The 20,643-nt window shown below is 37.5% G+C and overlaps 1 protein-coding gene across 6 annotated transcripts in view; it reads left to right on the top strand.

The window, feature by feature from the left end:
- The window catches only part of AASS (aminoadipate-semialdehyde synthase), a 53,075-nt gene extending 36,085 nt beyond the window's left edge, over nucleotides 1–16,990 (top strand). For 4 of the 6 annotated variants that reach the window (XM_011357162.2, XM_023528881.1, XM_023528879.1 and 1 more), the window contains 9 exons: nucleotides 1,722–1,832; nucleotides 1,925–2,033; nucleotides 3,975–4,115; nucleotides 9,689–9,856; nucleotides 11,014–11,109; nucleotides 13,006–13,121; nucleotides 13,781–13,869; nucleotides 14,406–14,582; nucleotides 15,811–16,048. In XM_011357162.2, coding sequence (XP_011355464.1) covers nucleotides 1,722–1,832; nucleotides 1,925–2,033; nucleotides 3,975–4,115; nucleotides 9,689–9,856; nucleotides 11,014–11,109; nucleotides 13,006–13,121; nucleotides 13,781–13,869; nucleotides 14,406–14,582; nucleotides 15,811–15,929 — 1,126 coding nt within the window. In that variant the 3' untranslated portion in view covers nucleotides 15,930–16,048. Of the gene's footprint in view, nucleotides 1–1,721; nucleotides 1,833–1,924; nucleotides 2,034–3,974; nucleotides 4,116–9,688; nucleotides 9,857–11,013; nucleotides 11,110–12,624; nucleotides 12,776–13,005; nucleotides 13,122–13,780; nucleotides 13,870–14,405; nucleotides 14,583–15,810 lie in introns of those variants that run through there. The other 2 variants (XM_023528880.1, XM_023528882.1) reach the window with 2 other exon arrangements.
- The last annotated feature ends 3,653 nt before the right edge of the window (nucleotides 16,991–20,643 follow it).

Raw genomic sequence — 20,643 nt, 5'->3', positions numbered from 1 at the left:
TAGTTTTTATCAATTTAATGCAAATAGTAATCCAGTTTGCTAAGTTACTTTGAAAATTCCACTTGTATTTTGTGTATGTTTTCATAAGTGGCATTTCCAAGTATTTTAGTTAATTGGGTTGGAGTCAACTCAAATAATTCGAGTTATGTCCCCTTGGTTAGTTACTATGTCACATGCATGGTGAATTATGAATTCTAATCCCTTTGTCTAAAAAAGTCACCATCAATCACAATCTTATCATTTTAACTCTCAGCTTTTTATTAGGTTATTGCAGATAGTGCCAAAATTTAAAAATATTATTAGATCTTGATAACATTTTGACAGGCAAGTTTTCAATGTAGGGAAAGTGATTTAAAAAAAAAAAATCTCCATTTAACCTTTAAGATGATGTCATTGTACATTTTCTATTAATACTTTTCCAACAAAGAATTTTACAAGTATCTTATTCATTGGCTTATAAAGGGCTACCATATTTAGGGATCATTCTTTTAGATCAAAAAAGCCAGAAGCAGCTCAAGATATTTTATATTAATATTGGCAAAATATGTACACAATTTTATTCTGTATGATGATAAATATATTTATCAATATTTATTCTATTTACCTGAGGAGGATCAAGAGCCTGAGAGGTGGTTTTATTGTTTAGCTTTATGTGAAATAGAGAAAATCTGAAGTATGCAAGATGAATTTGACATATGTTGTGATATAGTATAATAATAAAACTCATAATAATGTTTATGAGTTTTTATTTATATTTTCATTGATACTCTGTAGATTGCTTTACCAAATAGGCAATAAGCTGGTAGAACTTCAATATTGTTAAGCAATTGACAGAGTATTTTATTATTTCTTGGATAGAACATGAATATACTCATTTATATCAACATTTATGGAAATTCATTTTTTTATGTGCTTATGTAGTCCCGATACCACATTAAAACACCTAAGCCAGATTTTTAGAAAACTCATTCAAAGTTAAAATTTTAAGTACAGCTTCATTTTTTGTTTACCATATAGACTTTTCACTATTTTGATAACTTTTACACCAGTCAATATCATTAAAGCCTATCTCCTACCCTGGACCTTCCTAGACTCTACTCTTTAATGTAACACACAGGCCACCTTAACTAAGTGTCATCTCATCCTGATAGCCATTTGAGAGATGTGGAGGTAAAAGGACAGCAACCTTATTTTTTAGTAGGGACCTAAGACAGGAAGTCAGAAATATAAGGATGGATAGAATAAATTCCATTAAATGTTATAAAGAAATAGCTGGATGCTTAAAAAAGGGAGGAGATCTGGCTTTGGAGAAATCTTCTTGGAGGAGATGACTTTTCAGACATTTCTTTAAGGAGGGTATGACCTGGATGGGGGTGAGTTAGCAGAGGGAGAATTCCAAGTGGAAGGCCCAGTAAGAGGAAAGATTCGGAACTGCCAAAGCGAAGGCTGGGAGTGGAGAGTTACAATGCTTCTTTGGTTCCTACATATGGTTTCTGGAGGAGATAGGAGAAAAATGGAAAAGTTAGGTGAAGGTCATATTGTGGAGAGTTTTGAATGTGCTAACAGGATGCGTTTATTTTGTAGTCCTCAAGGAGCCATTGATCATTTCTCAGAGAATAAATTAATCAGAGCAATGTCTCAGCTTTGGTGCGGTTCAAGATACATTGGAAGGTAGAATTGGAAAAGGAAGTTTCTGATTAGCTTCTTCCTTTGTTTTTAAGCTTGTTGCCTTATGTATTGCATCCTCTTGTGGCCAAGGCATGCATCACAAGCAAAGTTAACATGATCACTGCAAGCTATATCACACCAGCACTAAAAGAATTAGAGAAGAGGTAAGTTTCAGTCATTTTTAATGAAGTAGCTCCATGGCATTATTTTTATTTTATACCCAACTTTTCCTTCTTCTTCTTTTCACCTGTCGTAGTGTGAAAGATGCTGGCATCACAATCATTGGAGAATTGGGATTGGACCCTGGTCTTGATCACATGTTGGCAATGGAAACAATAGATAAGGCCAAAGAAGTAGGAGCCACGGTGAGTCCAGTTATACCCAAAACTCCATTTAGGAAAACATGCAAACATCTAGGTTTTTGTTTTTGGAATACTCTTTCTCTAATTTTAATTAAAGGTGTTGCTATAATTTAATTCATATTTTGACTAGAAATTTCAAGTAAAATTCTGTAATGCAGAAATATCTGCATGGTAAAACAATGTCCAAGTCTTAGCAATTTATTTTTAGAAAAATAGATGCTACTAAAATATTTTGGTTTAATAAAAGATTTTAGACTGGAGATTTTTTTGTTTAGGATCTGACTGCACATGATCCAGCAAAAGTGCTATAAATATGGATTATCTGTTACGTATAAAGAATCTACTTGTACAGCCCTTAACCTCACATGGGGTAGAAGGATTACAGAATGTTTTTGCTCTTATGGATGCATGTTATTTGATGAAAGAAGACTTTGAGAATATCATGGAAATTAGCAGCTGGAGAGGCAAACTTAACCCCTTCTCCAAGCAGGATCCCAAAGTGAAAGCAGGCTTTACAAGAGCTTACAACAGGGCAGTCCACCTTATTCCATACTCACTTCAGGCAGTAAAGATGTCCAGACTGGATTCATAGGCCCAGCACTGGATTCTGAATACAACGAAGAGTTAAATAAAGCTGACTCTCAATCTGACGAGAAAGGAAGATTGGAAATTGATGCTATGATAAAGAAAAAGACAAAATCTTCAAAGCCTTCAAAATCAGAAAAAGATAAGGAGTCTAGAAAAGCAACAGAAAAAGTTCAAAGAAATGAAACCACTTTTCATTACCGACAGTCACTTTTTACTCACCCTGCTGACTAGTTTAGCTGGTCTAGAGAGAGAATGCTTTGGTTTTTCCAAAGGAACCATGTTTTAGCATAATGGGGCGACTGAGTGGTCCCATTATAAATAAAAGGTGGTATAGCTAGAAAGATGTACCAACTGGCCAGCGTACACCTCTTACAGAGGTTGATAAGGCTGCTTGAGTCTTCCACTTTCTCCTGTCCATCTAATGAGATTGTGCTTCAAAATGACTGTGTATAATCAGAACTAGAATCTACATGTGGACTTTGGAGTCATTTTATTTAACAATAATATGCCTGGGAACAGTGCTGCTAAGGTGACTTTTGTAAGCTTAACAATTTATCTTACTGGTTTTTATAGCACCAACTCTGATTTTTGAAAAAAAGGTAGTTACTATTATGTGGTGAAATTTTGTAAATAAATCAGTACAAAATAGTCACCACCAAGAACTGGGTATTCTTTGTACATTGTCAAATATCTTGCAAAATATAAATTAGATATGAAAATGTTCCACATGATACATGTATAAATTCTTTTTAAGATTGTCATCCTGTACAATAAAATATTATGTTGGCATATTTAAAAAAGGTTTGACTTTTAAAATTGGGAAAAATTCTTTATAATATCATCCATCCATTGGTTAATGAAATATCTTTTACATATGGATATGAAAATGCGATGAATCAGATGAAATGTTTTAGATTTTTTATATACAATATATAATCAAATTAATTGTAATTACATATTAATTATATGTCATATATTAATTAATTACATATTGAGTATTTAAAATTGTATACAACAATAATATATAATCAAGTTATAATCAGATATATGATTTGATACAAAAATTAGGAGGAACTGACCAAGCAGAATTGAAGAATATTTGGATTTTTAACTGGACAAAATGTTAGTCACAATCTCTAGAGGGTTTTAAAAAAAATAATTATATATAAAATGTAATTATGACAATCAAATGGTGTTTGACTTTAAGGATGTATTTTGGAAAGCCTTTTTGTAATATTAAGAAAGGAAAAACTATAGCAAGTTTATCTCATACATGTCATACTCAATTACTTAGGTACAATATTCTCCCTAACTTACTGTTAATTCTCCCTAATTTATTGATTCTTTATTTTACAGATTGAATCTTATATTTCCTACTGTGGTGGGCTTCCAGCCCCTGAATATTCAGACAATCCTCTGAGATACAAGTTTAGCTGGAGTCCCACGGGAGTCTTGATGAACATAATGCAGCCCGCCACCTACCTCCTCAATGGCAAGGTGAAGGATTCTAGAGCTTAGGGATATGAACCTGCAGCAATCGCCTGAGAAGGTCCAGACTCCTCCCCGACACCAGGGCCCTTTAGTCAGGGCTGTCCTGCCTGTCCTCCATCCTCTCCTCCTTCGGCTTTTCCCGGAGTAGATTTTCTGTTCCATTTCATGTGTCTCTTCATGGTCCCCAGCAAAACTTGTGCTCGTTCTTTCCTCTTCTTCTTGCAAGTTGTTTCTGCTTTTGGAAAACTCACTTCTCAGCTTCTTTGAGTATGTAAATATCGGTCATCTTGCAATTTATTTCAGCACAACAAACAATTACTGAGTGTCTACTGTGTGCTGGCCTTTGGGGCAAGGCTCCAAAGGTTGTCATACCGACTGAGGTTTCTGACCTCAGAGAACTCAGCTGGAATGAAGATGCTCTTGGAATGGAGGGTTTGGTGGGTCAGGGAAAGAAACTAATTTTTTTCCTCCCTAGCTGCTGCCTACCAAAATGTAAACACTCTCTGAGTTTAGTATCATTTTCATCATGTTACAAGAGGGAAACTGTGGCTGAAAGAGAAGGTTAAGATCATTCAACTGGAATTCAAACTTAGGTCTAAAACTCCAAAGCCTTTTCTTTCTCATTTTACCAGATTGCTTCATGGCAGGAAAGACTGACACTGGAATAATAATAGCTATAATCGAGTGAGAGAAGTTCCAAAGTACGCTAAAGTGCCACATGATGCAGATGAGAGGGCAGTTGATTTGACCTTGGTGAGGAGGCGAGGAGAAGAATTAAGAGAGAAGATAACATGTGCCTGGCCTTGCAGGATAAGAAGCCACCAGCTGGGCAGGGATGCTGTCACTCATGACTGCTAAGCGGCGAATTCATTTGATTCTTACGACAACTCTATCAGGTTTAAAAGGGAGAAAACAGCTCTAAGAAGCTTAGCTAACAGCCACAACTAAAGAGATCACAAGTGGCACAACCAGTATCCAAGTCACATCCATCTGCCTTCATAGTTTATCCTCTAACAGTAAGGAAAGACTCATATTTGGGAGCAAATATGACCAGACTGAGGGATCTTCTTTAAATTTATGCCTACGTGCCTCCCTCACCTCATCTTAGTCCTGGCTCTGCAGGGTGTGATGAGTTATATGAGCAGATGTGTGTCTTAAAAAGATTATTCTGGCAGCAGTATTATAAATTCTCAGTATATCTGTGAATATAAATGTATTTTGTGTACAAACAAAAGAGAAAAGAGAAAGGATCTCTTTAGAGACAAGGTGAATATTATCAGCCACGGTCTGCTGTACCTACAAGAGAGGGTGGCTCACAGCCTTGCTGTACATTACATCAGCAAGGCAGCTTACAAAATACCGATGTCTGGGCCCTGTCCCCAGAGCTTCTGCTTTGCCTGAAATGATTCTAATGTGCAGCTGAATTTGAGAAAAAACAATTTAGTTACCAGAGGACCTCAGCTGTACTCAAAACTCTACCAAACAACAAGACACTTAACTTTGATACTGGAAAGATACATTCACATGTTTCAGGATATGAAAAAGAACTCTTGAATTCCAAGTGGTGGCATCCCTCACAGTGTCACCAAAGGCTAGGCGGTTGTAAAGGTCCACTGGGCATCAGTCTCCAGATGTGTCCTGTGCGTGCCGATATTCCATCCAGTTCCCCCAGTCTGTGAATCATGAAGGTTTGGGCAAGAAACTCAGTCTGACGTTCTACCAAGGACACATGTGTTTATCTGCCACAGCCTATCTCCCGTTGCATTTCAACAGCTCCTTCTACCTCCTGCAGTTGTGAAAAAGAGACTGGCCTATGTTTGCTATAAACTAACATGTAAATGCAGGAAAAATTCTTGCTTCAGTTGGGCAAATGCTTATTTTCAGGAGGCCATATAAATGACAGAGATGAGAACAATGAAAGGGTCAGCAGAGTGCAACCCAAAGAGCAAGGGCTTTGACATCAGTGAGTCTAGCTTTATGCTGTAGTTCTGCCATCACTGGCTGGATGGCACTAGAACAATCATCTAATCTCTCTGTGTTTTGGGCTGCACGTCTGAAGATAAACATAATAATACCAACCTTGCAGGGTTCTTGCAGTCGGGCTCAGTGAGGTCACATGGATTATAAACTGCATAACTGCACATTGTCAGGCTCATAAGTCCCTATCAAATATTAGTTAAAAAAGAAATTGATGGTGGTGAGAACTTGGGAAAAGAAAGAGGTTGTTTTCAGGCCGCAGCAGTTGTATTTGTTGAATCTGAAGTTTTCCCCTTTCATCCCAAACTCCTTTTGTTAAAAAAAAAAAAAAAAAGAAAAAGGAGTGCTTTTTGCATCTCCCTGACACTGTGGAGGATACCAAGAGAAAACATGAAGCTTTTCTTTTCTTTGTGAAAATGATACTTTTTTCAAGGTCCCACTCAAGTTTCCTCTTGTGGATGCATCTTTTCCTGACCACTCCAGCTCCCGTTCACTATTCTTTTGTCTGAATTCCCGCACTTTGATTGTGTCTAAGAGTTTTCCGGATGCTGTATTATTCACTCAGTAATTCAAGTGTATCACTCTGTCTCTCGACCCAGCAGCTTCTTGTATTCTTGTCCTTTCATGCCCTCTGTGACCACGGAGTAGTCCTTACATAATTCACAGAATCATAAAGGGGGAGCCAGGTGACCTCTGGCTTCTGCTTAAAGTTGAAGCCTTCAACTTTCCCAGTAACTTGGGCAGAGGCCCATGAATTAAGACATATCTCATTGTCCTACATTCTTGGAGTACTTTCCAGCCACTGGTACTATTTCTAGCTCCTAACTTTGACTCTTACTTCTAACAAATCTGATTTCCTTCCACATATTTGGAGATAGTGATTGTGTCTTCTCTTAGTTCTGTTCCCTCCATGGGTACTGGGACACTTTCCCATACTGATGGCACCTGGGAGTGATGTGGCAGAGCTTCACCATCACCTCCTGCAGCCTTCTCCCCCAAGCTACCCCCAGCTAAACATAGTCAAGACCATACTTGCTTTGCAATCACAGCAGTGAAATAGGTTTTCTAGCTCTCAAGTGTGCCTGCAAGTCAAGTTCACTTTGACTGCAGCACCCAGCTCTTCCTTTGCAGAAAATTAAGAGTGGTCACTGCTCTCTATTGCCTACAACCATGCTTAATGCAATTTTCAAGTCTAAAACTGTGGCGAACTCTGGAATGCTGTACCCTGTCAATCAGTACCCCTCTTAAGACACTGATCCAGAAATAAGCACAATCAAGGGATCAGTATGGTATAGGAGAAAGATAGACCTGAGTTCAGATCTGCCTCTGGATGACTCAGTCTCAGTTTTTGCCTCTGAAAAATTGGTTATTGCATGGATTAAAGGTAATGTGTGTGAGGCACCTAGCACACAGTGGGCCCTGAGTAAATAATTGTCTGAATATTTCTTATGTTATATTTCTTATTAGTTTAGCAGTCAAGCTTATTATCTGTGATTTTCTTTGGTGAGTGAGGGGTGTGTGTGTGTGTGTGTGTGTGTGTGTGTGTGTGTGTGTGTTAAAGAGTTGGTCTTAGAGCAGCCTACAACAGCAGTGAATAATGAGCCACTGTTTCTTCTGGGAGTGGGTCTTGGAAGGGAGCAGGGTCGAGTCAGAAAAAATGCATATTCTCTGTCAGTAGATAAATCTGTCTTTCTGTCTTCATCCAAGTCATTAATAAAATATTAAACAGGACAGGGCTTATTAATGAACCCCATGATATGCCACTAGAAATATAACTCTGACATGATGTCAAATAATAATAATTACCTGGTAATTTTTGGGTCAAGTTGCTTTGGCAGCTGTCAATCTCTCTAAATGAATCATTACTATTCAGCTTACATTTTCTTATTTTCTTCACAAGAATCTCATGATTGACTTATGAACCAGTTGATTTATTTCTCATTAGTAAAGTGCTGGAATATAGAAGTCTTTGTCGAATTTTTCTTTAAAAAAACTTCCTAACCTTTAAACAAGTAAACAAAGCTTTAGAACTGCCATAGGTTATAGAAATGAGATGGATGTGGAGACCCAAAAGGTTAACAATTGCCTTCTTAATAGATTTTTCTTTAAAATTTAGAATCCTGATAGAAGAAACTCATTTTAAAGAAACAGTGCAGAAATGATCTCTCTGGAAATGTTTACTGTGCAGTCCAGAAGAGTTTTATAGGAAAATTAAATGAAAAACGTTCCTCACTTCCTTTAGATTCTCACTCTTGGAATTTTAGCTGGTGCTCGGTGCTCTGCAAAGGGAGCCTTTTAAATGGAGAGACACCACGAGGAGTGATTCCGCAGTCTGCATGGCACGATTCCTTCTGGGGCTTCAGCTAGAGAGACGCGTTTCCATTTTCTTTTCATACCGAGACACATGCAGAATCTACGTGCAAATAAACTCTGGGAATCATTAAATTAGCCGAAGACTCCTTTGGGGGAATTCCTCAGAATCCATCTGAAGGTACATTGGCAACCTCCTCGTGCAGGGTTGTTCTGTGCAGCTTCAGACACGTGGTCAGAAATTGTGGTGCAAGCAGGACAAAATCCAGGGCCACCACTCACCCCCGCCGGAATCTTATCACTCCAGGATGTGTTCTGTTATCTCAAGGATGATTACAAACCCCACAAACTAAAAATCAAAAAACAAACAAACAAAAAAACCAGGCCTTTAATCAAAATTAAAGAAAAAAAAACTTCACTGTATTTTGCGTGTGTGCTGGAGCGAGGGGTGTGGGTAAAAGCATTACTGAGAGATAATGGAGCCTGGGAATCGGTGATTTAACTTCTCACCAGCAGGATCTGGGTTAGCACTTTTCTGAGTTTCACTGTATTTTTTTTTGCATTGTCTTCCTTGTAAGAGGACACCTCCCCCACTCCCTGTCCCCAGCAGACACCAAAGACTGACTAGTCTAGGCTGTGAGCTCCTTATAGTAACTTCAGCACAGCTCCTGGCACTTGGTAGACATTCAGTAAATGTTTGTTTAATGAATAAAGGAGTGAATGGAGACAGGAATCGTACCTTAGTCATCACTCTCCTTATTCTGTGCGCAATGAGCGAGACCCTGACGCACACCCAGAAGGTGCTCAGTGAAAGTAAATGCTGCTGTGTGAGTGAAGTGCACGAGGCCAGTGCACGAGGCCGGTGCCCGGTGTGGCGTTCAGAGGGGGATGGGAGCGAGGAAAAAGAGCAGCACGAGAATATTGCCATTGTTCTTTGCGGGTAGAAGCCATTTAAGTGAGTATCTGTCACTTTTAGCTTATTGTATATTTAAAGACAAAACAAAACTCAGGTGGGACATGAGTCAGTGCCATCTAATCCAGGGGCAAGAAAAAGTAGGAAATAAGACTTTAGTAAAAAAAATGAAATGTTTTAAGTCAGATTTTAAAGCCTAAGAGAATGGCCTTGTGGATTATAATTATAGTGGAACAGCTTGAGTATGGGATGTTGATTATGATAGCTTCGTAAAAGATTTTTTCCAGTCCTCTATTGCTTTCTTTTAAAACTTTGATGTCTTTAATTTGCAAAAAACACATTATTTGTGGCCCGGATATGCCTTTTCCATGTTCCTCAGGTTGTGAATGTCAAAGGGGGCGTCTCCTTTCTCGATGCGGTTACTCCCATGGATTATTACCCCGGACTAAATTTGGAAGGCTACCCTAACAGAGACAGCACCAAATACGCTGAGGTTTATGGCATTCCCTCTGCTCACACTTTGTTGCGGGGGACACTGAGATATAAGGTAAGAGGCTGTATCGAAGATGAAACATGTTCCCTGTTTTGACATACGAGATGTATACACTTCATTTTTCTTAGTAATCAAAATAATTAAGATGATGAACCAGGTTGGAGTCTGTTTGCTCTGGACTGTTGATTGGATGTTTTAGAAGACAACTCAAAATGGCTCGACAAAAAGGGAAGTATCTGTCGCTTTTTTTGGATCACGAGGAGTAGGTGGCAGGCAAAATGATTAGCTTCAGGTGTAATGAGTTTTGGGGGTCAATGACCTCACTGGAACCTGGTTTCTCTTCACTTCAGCTCTTCCTTCAAGTACTGGCTGCAGTCCCAGGCTCCACATGGTGGCAGGATGGTAGCAGCATCCCAGCCTTTAGGTTCAAATACAGTGAGAATGAAAATGTCCATCTTCTTCATAGTTAAAAATATAATTTTTGTCTCATTAGTCTTTGAGGTCAGTGGGATAAAATGTGCCAATCAGCTTCGGCCTCTGTTTTATATCCCTAAAGCAGAAATACAGAAAAGGGAGTGCCTATTCACCTAAGGGGCTCAGTAGGTACCCTGAGTTGGGTCTTAAGGGAGGACTAAACATTTCACAGGTGAGGAAGAGTGGCTCCCACATTCAAGGCACAGTGGCAGTGTGCACAGAGGCCCAGGTCCCTGGAAAAGCACAGCATGTTTGGGGAATAGTGAGTGGTGGATATGATGATTGGTGAGTCAGGCTAGGGGGACCTATTAGGATGGGTTTTATATAATATACCAAGGACTTCAACCTCATCCTGTAGACAGTGAAGGGCACATGAGGAATTTTTATCAGTGATGATATTTTAGAAAAATTTCTTTGCTCCACCTCTTTTTCTTGCTCCCTATATGTATGAGGATAGTGGCTCTTAATTAGTAGAATGGATTATCTGCTTTTGGGGTTTATTTTGACAAGCTCTTTCCATTGTGAGAGAAAACAGCTATTCTATTAAATACTATTTTGCTGAGCCAGAAAGCATATAACACAAGTAAGTTTGCATCCTTACTAGCAATACAAATGACTCTCTTCAGTCCGTTTTCTCATTGAATTGTAAAGGCAGATCCTCCTCTTGAAAAAAGGTTTTATATTTTTTTTCTTTTAAGAGACAATTTTCGTATACTGCTTAATAATTCTCATTGCAGGGATATGCCAAAGCCTTGAATGGGTTTGTGAAATTAGGTCTTATAAACAGAGATGCATTTCCTGCCCTTAGACCTGAAGCCAAGCCTCTCACCTGGGTGAGTGACTCCAGAATTATACACTGTCTGCTGTTCTTCAGAAATGCCTTCTGAAATGGTTAGATTTGAACTATGGTTCGGACTAGCAAAAGGACCCCTTTGGTGGCTTACATGTAAGAGGATAAGCCCTAGCCCCAAAGTCCCCTTTCCCTTCACTGTTGTGGGAGGATGGAGAGAGCATGGACGCTAACTCACCTAGTATTTTCTGCAGCAACTCTTACCACTCGATCATTCCCTCAGCCCTAGGAAGAAATTGATTTGCTTTCTGCACTGGGCTCTGGGCTCTGCCACTTGTTTAAGTGGTGACTCAGTGACAGAAATTAAGCTTGGACTTCCTGCAATCGATAATGCAGAAGAGTGGCTGATGGTGTCACAGAACTGGATTCCCAATCTATGAATCCTATCAGTTATTTCATTTGGCCATGTGTAACCATGAGTAATTTGAGTTTTCAGTTACTGAGTTTATGCCCATATCTATGTTGTATTAAAATCATAGAGTCTTAGGGTTGGAAGGGGCTTTGGAGGCTTGGAACTGAACATAGAGTTTTCAACTGCCAGGAATTAACTTGTTACTAGATGGTCATCTAACTTAAATTAATGTTCCCACAGAGCAGGAGAGAGGGGAGAGTGGAGAGGTAGATAGAGTATTAGGGGTCAAATATGTGGTGACCCCATAAATCTAATTATGGGAGGGGAACACACAATACAGTATATATCTATACACATACACCTTACGGTTAAGTTGTATACCCAAAACTTACTGGATTTCATTAATCAATGTCACCAATAAATAAATAAATAAATAAATAAATAAATAAATAAATAAATAAAATAGGTCATGTAAAAAAGAAATAAGCAATAACTTGTGTAAGCAAAAAAAAAAAAAAAATATTGATGATCCAATATTCCAATTGAAGTGCCAGAAATTTATCACAGGGAGAAAAGGATCAATATTGCTAATCCCAGTAAGTTTCCCAAAGAAACTTTGGTTATCCCGCTAGCCAGTTGCTTTTCAATTTAGTTTTTTGTGTGTCTGAGAACGTTGGCAATCTGTGTTCCATAAATGTACTCGTTGGACAGGAATAAATAAGTATCCAGAGGGTGAATCTGGGGTTGAGGCAGCTGCATTGGGAAGGTCGGTATAGGCATTTTGGGACTGGCCCCAATATCTTGGTAGCTACAGTCTAAAATAAGGGGTTGGCAAATTTTTTTTTTTTTTTTTTTTTAGTAAAAGAACAGATTGAAAATATATTAGGCTTTATGGGCCATGCATTCTTTGTCAGACTACTCAATTCTGTTATAAACAATACATAAACAAATGAGCGAGTTCCAATAAAACTTTTATTTACAAAGCCAGATGGTGAGCCAAATTTGGCCTGTGAACGAGTTTGTTGACCCTTTAATCTAAAGCTTAACTTCCTTGGGGAGCCTGGAAAAAAGTCTGATTTAGAAAGTAGAAAAAGCTATGACCAAGGAAGTTAAGTGTTCTTCCTTTGAAATTTTATTATCTGCAAGGTCTTTCTCATCTCTTGATTCTATAAAAGAACTCTGGTTGCTACTAGCAACCAGAGCAATAAGCTCCTTTCACTGTATCCTGGCCAAAATGGACTGCTGAAGAGTAAGGCAGAATGAATGAAAAAGTGATGGAGAAAATATGCAAAGGCAAGAAATGTGATGGTAAATATAATACTATCTGTTTAGTATTGATTTAATGTTATGATCCATTTGTGTTGTTAAAATATTTTGGAATTCTATGCATTTATTGATGTGTGGGTGTGCACATGTGTGCATGCATTTGAGTTGCATTTGAGGTACAATGTCTTAATAAAATACTTTCTCAACTTATGTTTTATTTTATTAGGAACTTAGAATTTTTATTTTTATTTTTCTAACCAGAAAGAGCTCCTCTGTGATCTAGTTGGAATTTCACCCTCCTCCAAGTCTGATGTGCTCAAGGAAGCTGTCCTTAAGAAACTAGGAGGGGACAATACCCAGCTGGAGGCTGCTGTATGGTAGGCACCCACCAATCAACTTAGAGCAAAATATTGGATCGATGGTTACTTAGTCTTTTCTGGTCAAAGGAAAGTCAAAATAGAGCCAAACATTGTACGTCGTCCTTGATTAATTTGCCGCTAATGTTGGCCTGTTGTAGAGAGATTATCACATACCATGTTAATGTGGGGATAAAACCCAGATAAGGAGAGAAATTCAATGGCAATTATATCTTGGGGAATACTTAGTTTGAGACACTTTGCTACTCAGTTCCCAAGAAAGGTGGGATATTTTTCTCTCCTGCAGGAGGTTCTCCCAGTCTTCCTGCAACTGCTGTAAAACACTCATTTACACGGCACTGGCACATTTTGCTGGTATCCCTAATGTGGGAGAACTAACCTGTAAGTTAGTCTCCTAAAAAGCTTTGCAACAGCATAGACTTCCAATGCGTCAGTTCTGCTCCAGGGGGCACTGCCTGGAGGAGTCTGGGGATGATTCTAAAGATTAAGACATTAATATTGTTATTTTTATTTCACAATTTAGGAGAGTCCAATAACTTAAACTGTCATCTTGTGATACTGCCCTTTTAAGGACAAATCCAAGAAACGATTCCTTCTGCTTTCCAAGTGAGAATGTGTATAGGACTTGAGCTAATGCAGCCATCTCTTGTGCTTCTCAGGTTGGGCTTGCTTGGGAATGATCAGGTCCCTCGGGCAGAGTCTGTTGTGGAAGCGCTCTCCAAGCATTTAGCCACAAAACTTTCGTACGGTAGGTCATGGGCTTTTCACTAAACATCCCAAAGAATCATAAGATGTCATCAGTATGACTGAAAAATCAGATTGCAGTACTGAAGCCAAGTTGTAGGAGTGAGGAAGTGTGATGTGAGGGAAAGAACAGTTGGGCTCTTTTTCCAGAGGGAAGAATAAGAGAACAATTAAGAATGAACTTGGGTAATATGGGAAAGGAAAAAAAGTATTAGTTTTACATTTAATTTTTAACTCATTAGGAAATGGTGAAAGGAACGTTTTTGCGAGAAAAGCAGGTGGCCTCTACAGTGCTGTTCTCGTGTCTGTGGCCAGGCTGTGGTGATAACAACCTAGATAGAAAAACATGATCAGAGTTATACATTCCTTGGGTTTTTTACTTGGTCTTTGGGTGAAAAACCGGAATAGATAATTGTCAAAGGACCATATATAATGGGAGGGAAAACTTGTGAGAGCGGAAGGGCAGCAGCAGGAGATGAAATACGATATTGGAGTTGTGATGTTACTGGCATTTTAAAACATCTGTTTGTTTACTTTGAGGTCCCGGAGAGAAAGATATGATTGTGATGAGAGACAGCTTTGGAATCAGACATCCTTCTGGACATTTAGAAAGTAAAACTATTAATCTTGTGGTTTATGGAGACACCAAAGGCTTTTCAGCCATGGCTAAAACTGTGGGGTTACCAACCGCGATGGCAGCCAAGATGTTGCTTGATGGTAAGTTGTTTCATTGGAGGACCGAGTCTGTTTTCATATCCTCTCCAAATCATTCAGTGCCTGGACATCAAATCACTACTCTTGAGTTTGACACTGGCATTGGTGAAAAGTGAGCCGTCTCAGAAAAGCCAAGCGCTGGCTGAATGGGGGATCACTCTGTGGTGATATAAAGCATGGACTTTGTAGTTAAAACTGATTTCTAACTACAGCTCAGTCACAAGATGGCTGAGTGATGGCGTACAAGTTACACAGCATCTCTGAGCCAGAGTTTTCTCATTTTTAAAGAGGAGATTGCCACCTCTAATTTATAGGGTGTTGTGACACTAAAGTGAAATAATATGTAAAACTCTTACCATGTAGAGAGGCCGTCAAGGAATGTTAATGCCTTTTTTTTTCTTTCTTTGGTTTTTCATATTTTGAGGGTGGTAACACTGAAATAGCTCACTTTAGATCTTCAAAAATTGAGACTATGTTTTATTAATCTGCATATCTCAGTATATTATCAGTACTCAGTAAATATTTTGGACAAAATGAATTCAAATTTCAACTCTCCACTCTTCTTTTAAGATCACATATATATGTTCAAATAAGCATTACTTCTGAATAATACCCCATTTGGCCCTTCTGAAAGTGTGAGGGTTGTAAAAAACATCAAAGCATATCAATATCAAATAATGAGAAAACATATCTATGATAGCATTCCACCTAACATCAAATTAAACCATGTACTTAGTTATTGAGGAAGCAGAGTGAAGAAGTGATCAGGGATGAGGTCATAATGGCCTGTAAAGAAAGTGCCCAGACTTACTGTTTCAGCAGGCATAACAGACGCCCAGGCCCAAATAACCAGACTGGTTTTAATTCATTCTGTTGGTGTTATACTTTTAAATAAAATGACATCAGAAAATAAAGCAGACCAGTTAGGTTTACCTTACTTTCTTACTATACTATATTCTCTGATTATCTTGGCAGAAGTTTAATTGTTAAGCATATAAATTCTGACACGGTCCCTAAGTGTTTTCAATTTAAAATTAACCCCTTTTCCTTATAGCATGTTGATTAAATAATAATTTAGCAAGAGACATTTAAGTAGCTGTTTTAAAAATGTCTAGGCCTCCAACAATTCATTGACTCTGACTTTATGGGGGGACCGTCTGGAGACTCTCGCTATAGAAATATTCTTTAATACTACCTTTAAAATTATGACTACAAATTTATTTTCTTCCAGGTGAAATTCAAGCTAAAGGCCTGATTGGGCCCTTTTCAAAGGAGATCTATGGACCAATATTGGAGCGAATTAAAGCAGAAGGCATTATCTATACTACACAGAGCACAACCACACTTTAATTGAGAATTATTTTGTTTTTATCTTCTCAGGCAACACAGCTCTGAGCATTTGTGCAACAACCATGTTTGCTACTGTGCTGTTTTAAACTACAAAACATGATATGTTTTTGAATAAGTCATTACAGTGATGTTTTTGAAATATAAATGTCTATTTTAATATGAAAACATTTGAAACAGGAAATGCCAGTGATAGAGAACTTTAATAATTCTACTATGTATTTTTTCACATGTATGTAGAAGTGGTAATGAGTTATTAATTTATTGTGCAACTTTTTTCCTACAAGAATATATTTTCCTATACTCAGCAGATGCAGTTTTATCTTTTTAGATATAAAAAAGTTTCCTCGATAACACAGCAATGCAAAGGATCATAAGAGACTACTACAAACAATTATATGCCAATACACTGGAAAACCTAAAAAATGAATCAATTCCTAGAAACATACAAACTTCCAAGACTGAATCATGAAGAAATAGAAAATAGACCAATTATAAGTAATGACACTGAATCAGTAATTTAAAAACTCCCCAAAACAAAAAGTCCAGGACCAGATGGCTTCACAGGTGAATTCTACCAAACATTTATGAAGAGTTGACACTTACCTTTCTTAAATTATTCCCAAAAAATTAGTGAGGAAGGAATACTTCCAAACTCCTAGGAATAGATTGAGAGTCTAGAAATAACCCTCACATTTATGGTCAACTGATTTTTTAAAAGGGCGCTAAGACAATTTAATAGAGGAAAATAGTCTTTTCAACAAATGGTGCTGGAACAGCTGGGTATCCACATGTGAAGGAATTGGAAATTGGACCCTTACCTCACAGTCAAAATTAATTCAAAGTGAACCAAAGGCCTAGTTACAAGGGCAAACACATAAAACTTTTAGAAAAAGTCATAGGCATAAATATTCATGATCTTGGATTGGATAATGGTTTCTTAAGTAAATGACACCAAAAGCATGAGCAATAAAAGGAAAAAATACATAAATTGAACAGCATCAGAATTAAAACTTTTCTGTTTCCAAGGATACCATCAAGAAAGCAAAAAAAAAAAAAAACAACCTACAGAATGAGAGAAAATTTTTACAAATCATATATTAGATAAGGGAGGAACTTTTATTTAGAATATATAAAGAATTAATATAACCAAACAAAAAGACAAAGATCCTGATTTAGAGAAATGGACAAGGCTCTGAATTGGCAGTTCTCCAAAGAAGAGCTATGAAGGGCCAGTAAGCACATGAAAAGATGCTCAACATCATTAGCCATCAGGGAAATACAAATACGAAATCAAACTTACAATGCCATACTACTTCATACTCACCAGGAAAGTTATAATGAAAAAGATAATAACAAATATTGGTGAGGATGTAGAGAAATTAGAACCCTCATTAACTGTTGGTAGAAATGTAAAATGGTACAGCTGCTTGGGAAAACAGTCTGGCAGTTCCTCAAAAGGCTAAACGTAGAGTTACTATATGACCCAGCGATTCCCCTCTTAGGTACATACCGAGGAGAAATGAGAACATATATCCACACATAAACTTATAAACAAATGTTCATAGCAGTATTATTCATAATAGCCAAAAATGAAAACTAGCAAAATGTCTGTCAACTAATAAATTGCATAAACAAAATGCAGCATATTCAATGAAATATTATTTGGCAATAAAAAAGAGATGAAGTACTGACACATGCTACGACATGGATGAACCTTGAACGCATTATGCCAAGTGAAAGAAGTCAGCCAGAAAAGGCCACATATAATATGATTTCATTTATATGAAATGTCCAGAATAGTCAAATCTCTGTATAGAGAAACTAGATTAGTGGTTGCTTAGGGCTGGCGGGTTTAGAGGTGAGTGAGAGTGATAGCTAATAAGTTTGAGGTTTCTTTTCGGTGTGATGAAAATGTAGAGTTAATTGTAATAGTGGTGGCACAACTCTGTGAATATACTAAAAATCACTGAATTGTATACTTTGTGTAAATTGTATGGGATGTGAATTGTATCTCAAGTTTTTATAAAAAATATTAAATTACTAATGAAACTGTTTTTGCTCCTTGTGCAAATTATATGTGTGTATGTATACATGTACATATATATAATTAATTAATTATAAAAATTAAAACATGTTTTCTATAAGTTAAACACCTGTTTGACTTTCACAGACTGTGCTCATATTCCAGCATATAAAACTAATTCTGCCCTGAAATAAGAAAGGATTATGTGTGAAGTATAAGGCAGTCAAGAGAACATCTATGCTATTTGAAAAGAATCAAAGTTATTAAGGCCGGTTCTACCTGTCACAAATAGTATATGGAGATTAATAATCTATTAATAAGTAAAGTCATTTCTGTTGTGACAGTTTTTTGTGCTACGACATTGAGTTTAACACAATCGATTTGGAAACAAGAGTGCCCTGAAGGAACGGGAAGTAGGAAACTAACACCTTGGGTGGGAGGGGGAACCTGTCGTGATCGCAGTTTAATTAACTGGTTTGGGCTTTACGATAACGTGATACAGGGGATATGATTGAAGAACTGCTCCAACACTAGCGCTAGAAAAGGAAATGCCAGTAAACGCGAGTACAGATAGATGACGTCAGACACTGCACTGGCTCTCAGTAACAAGTTTTCCAGCAGAAATTCACTCATAAAGGTGGTGGTGGTAGGATCTGGGGATGAATGGATAAGTTATAGCTATAAGCATATGCTTACAGATGGGGGTCAGGAAACTTTCTATAAAGGGCGAGATAGTAAACATGTTAGGCTTTGGGGGCCAAAGGGTATCATGACTGCTTATTTCTGCCTTTGTGATGTGAAAGCAGCCATAGACAGCACGTCAGTGAGTGGACATGACTGTGTTCTATTAAAATTTTACTTATAAAAGTAGGTGATGGGCAGCCATAGTTTGTCAATGGTTAGCCCTGGTCTAACCATTTTGGTAGAATTAATGTTCACATCTTCCAGATCTTTCTATCTCTTTTGGCTTTTTTCAGATAATACCGTTTTTCCAATGTCCAGTTTTCTTTGTCCTAGACCCTTGAGATAATAGACTCTTCTCTTCTGAGAAGCAGTGTGATTGGTTCTACAATATACTAGCTGTTTCTTGCTCCATAAAATGAGGATAACTAACTCACAGGATGGTTAATGAGATAGTGTAAGAGAAAAGCCTGATACCTAGTAAATGTTCGAAAACTAGCATTCTCTCTTGCAACACCTTTGCCTGATATTTATATTAAAGTTAATGAAATTTTGGTTTTGAGGGTTTTTTTCAGTCTTTTGGAGGCCTTTGTAAGACTCCTTAGACACCCATGCTGTTCCAACAAACCATAGGTGCATCTGCTCCGTGAGAATCTTAAAGTGATTGTAGAGTGGAAAGGAACAAAATAACCACTTGGCCAGACCTTTGATTTTCCAGAAGAGAAAATGTGTCTCACAAAGTTAAATAGCTTGCCTGACATGACAAGACTTAATATTGAAATTTGATCATCTTTTGAAGACTCAAAATACTTGATAAAATTTAGAAGCACTCTGACTTTTAAAATCTCTTTTACCATGGGTTGTTAGGGCCACCAGGAGCCCACATGGTGCCCATTATTTCTTCAAGACACTCTGTCAAAAAATTGTCATCAAATATATAATTTATTAGAGCAACACACTATACTACCATTTGATAGAAAACTGGTAGTAAATAAATGTTAATCATATTAAATACATGTCATAATAAATATTCAATATCTGTAATAGGATTAGCTCCCCAGTTGGAGCAGTGCACACAATGTGTACAGCCATGTGCAAAGTAGTTAATTTTATCCTTATATGTATAAATTAGCCTTTTTTTTTTTTAATGCTTGACATTTGTTAATTGTTTGGAATAGAACTACATTTACTAGACCTGGAAAAGATCCAGGGAGAAAAGCTGCCTGCTCTGGAGCAATACTTGTTAGTCACTGACAGCTAATCTCATAACTTCCTATGTTCAATTTTGTTTTAGTCCTAACATTCATTCTTAATTTTTATTGATTAGCAAGAATGACAAAACACAGGATTAAGAGTCTTAATTTGTAAGGTTGACAGTTCCGTTCTTCGTTAAGTTGTTGGTGTGGTAAAACAAAAGGTTTCCTGTGTCTTCTCGTGTTACGTTGATTGGCAATGTGTACCATATTGCTGGGTAAAAAATTCATAAACCCTGGAGTTTATTCATGAATCTCACTCTCAGCCTGATGAAACTGCATTGATACTGTTCTCATCTTTGTTTGACTGATGATGTCCGGGACTGTTGTGGGGCCTAAAGCAGCACCCAGCACTTGGCTTCAGTAGCCTGGGTTCATTTCTTCAAGCCAGGTTCTTGGTGAAGCTTACACAGGGTGAAACAAACTCCCGTACTTGATCGGAAACCTGGTAACTACGACAAAGAAAAAACATGCTTGCCTTACTACCAAACTATTGATGAAAGGAGATTTCTTTTTAAGTTGAAAAAAAAAAATACTTAAAAGGAAATAGATATCAAATGAGAGTTTGGTAGAGAAAAGATATTGTAAAACATGGAGAAGACCAAGAGAAAAGATGAGGGAAGAGTGACTTGCAGCAGCATGGATTCTTAAGATACTCAGATAATGTTTAAAAAACTTAAATATTTTGGCTGGTACAGAGTGGTTATATATAAGTTCTGGTCAATGAAATTTGAGATTTAACATTGGCTGAAATTGT

The sequence above is a fragment of the Pteropus vampyrus genome, unplaced genomic scaffold (genome assembly GCF_000151845.1).
Source record: "Pteropus vampyrus isolate Shadow unplaced genomic scaffold, Pvam_2.0 Scaffold33, whole genome shotgun sequence".
In the NCBI taxonomy this organism is placed as follows: domain Eukaryota; kingdom Metazoa; phylum Chordata; class Mammalia; order Chiroptera; family Pteropodidae; genus Pteropus; species Pteropus vampyrus.
This window is presented reverse-complemented; position numbering and strand designations above follow the sequence as displayed.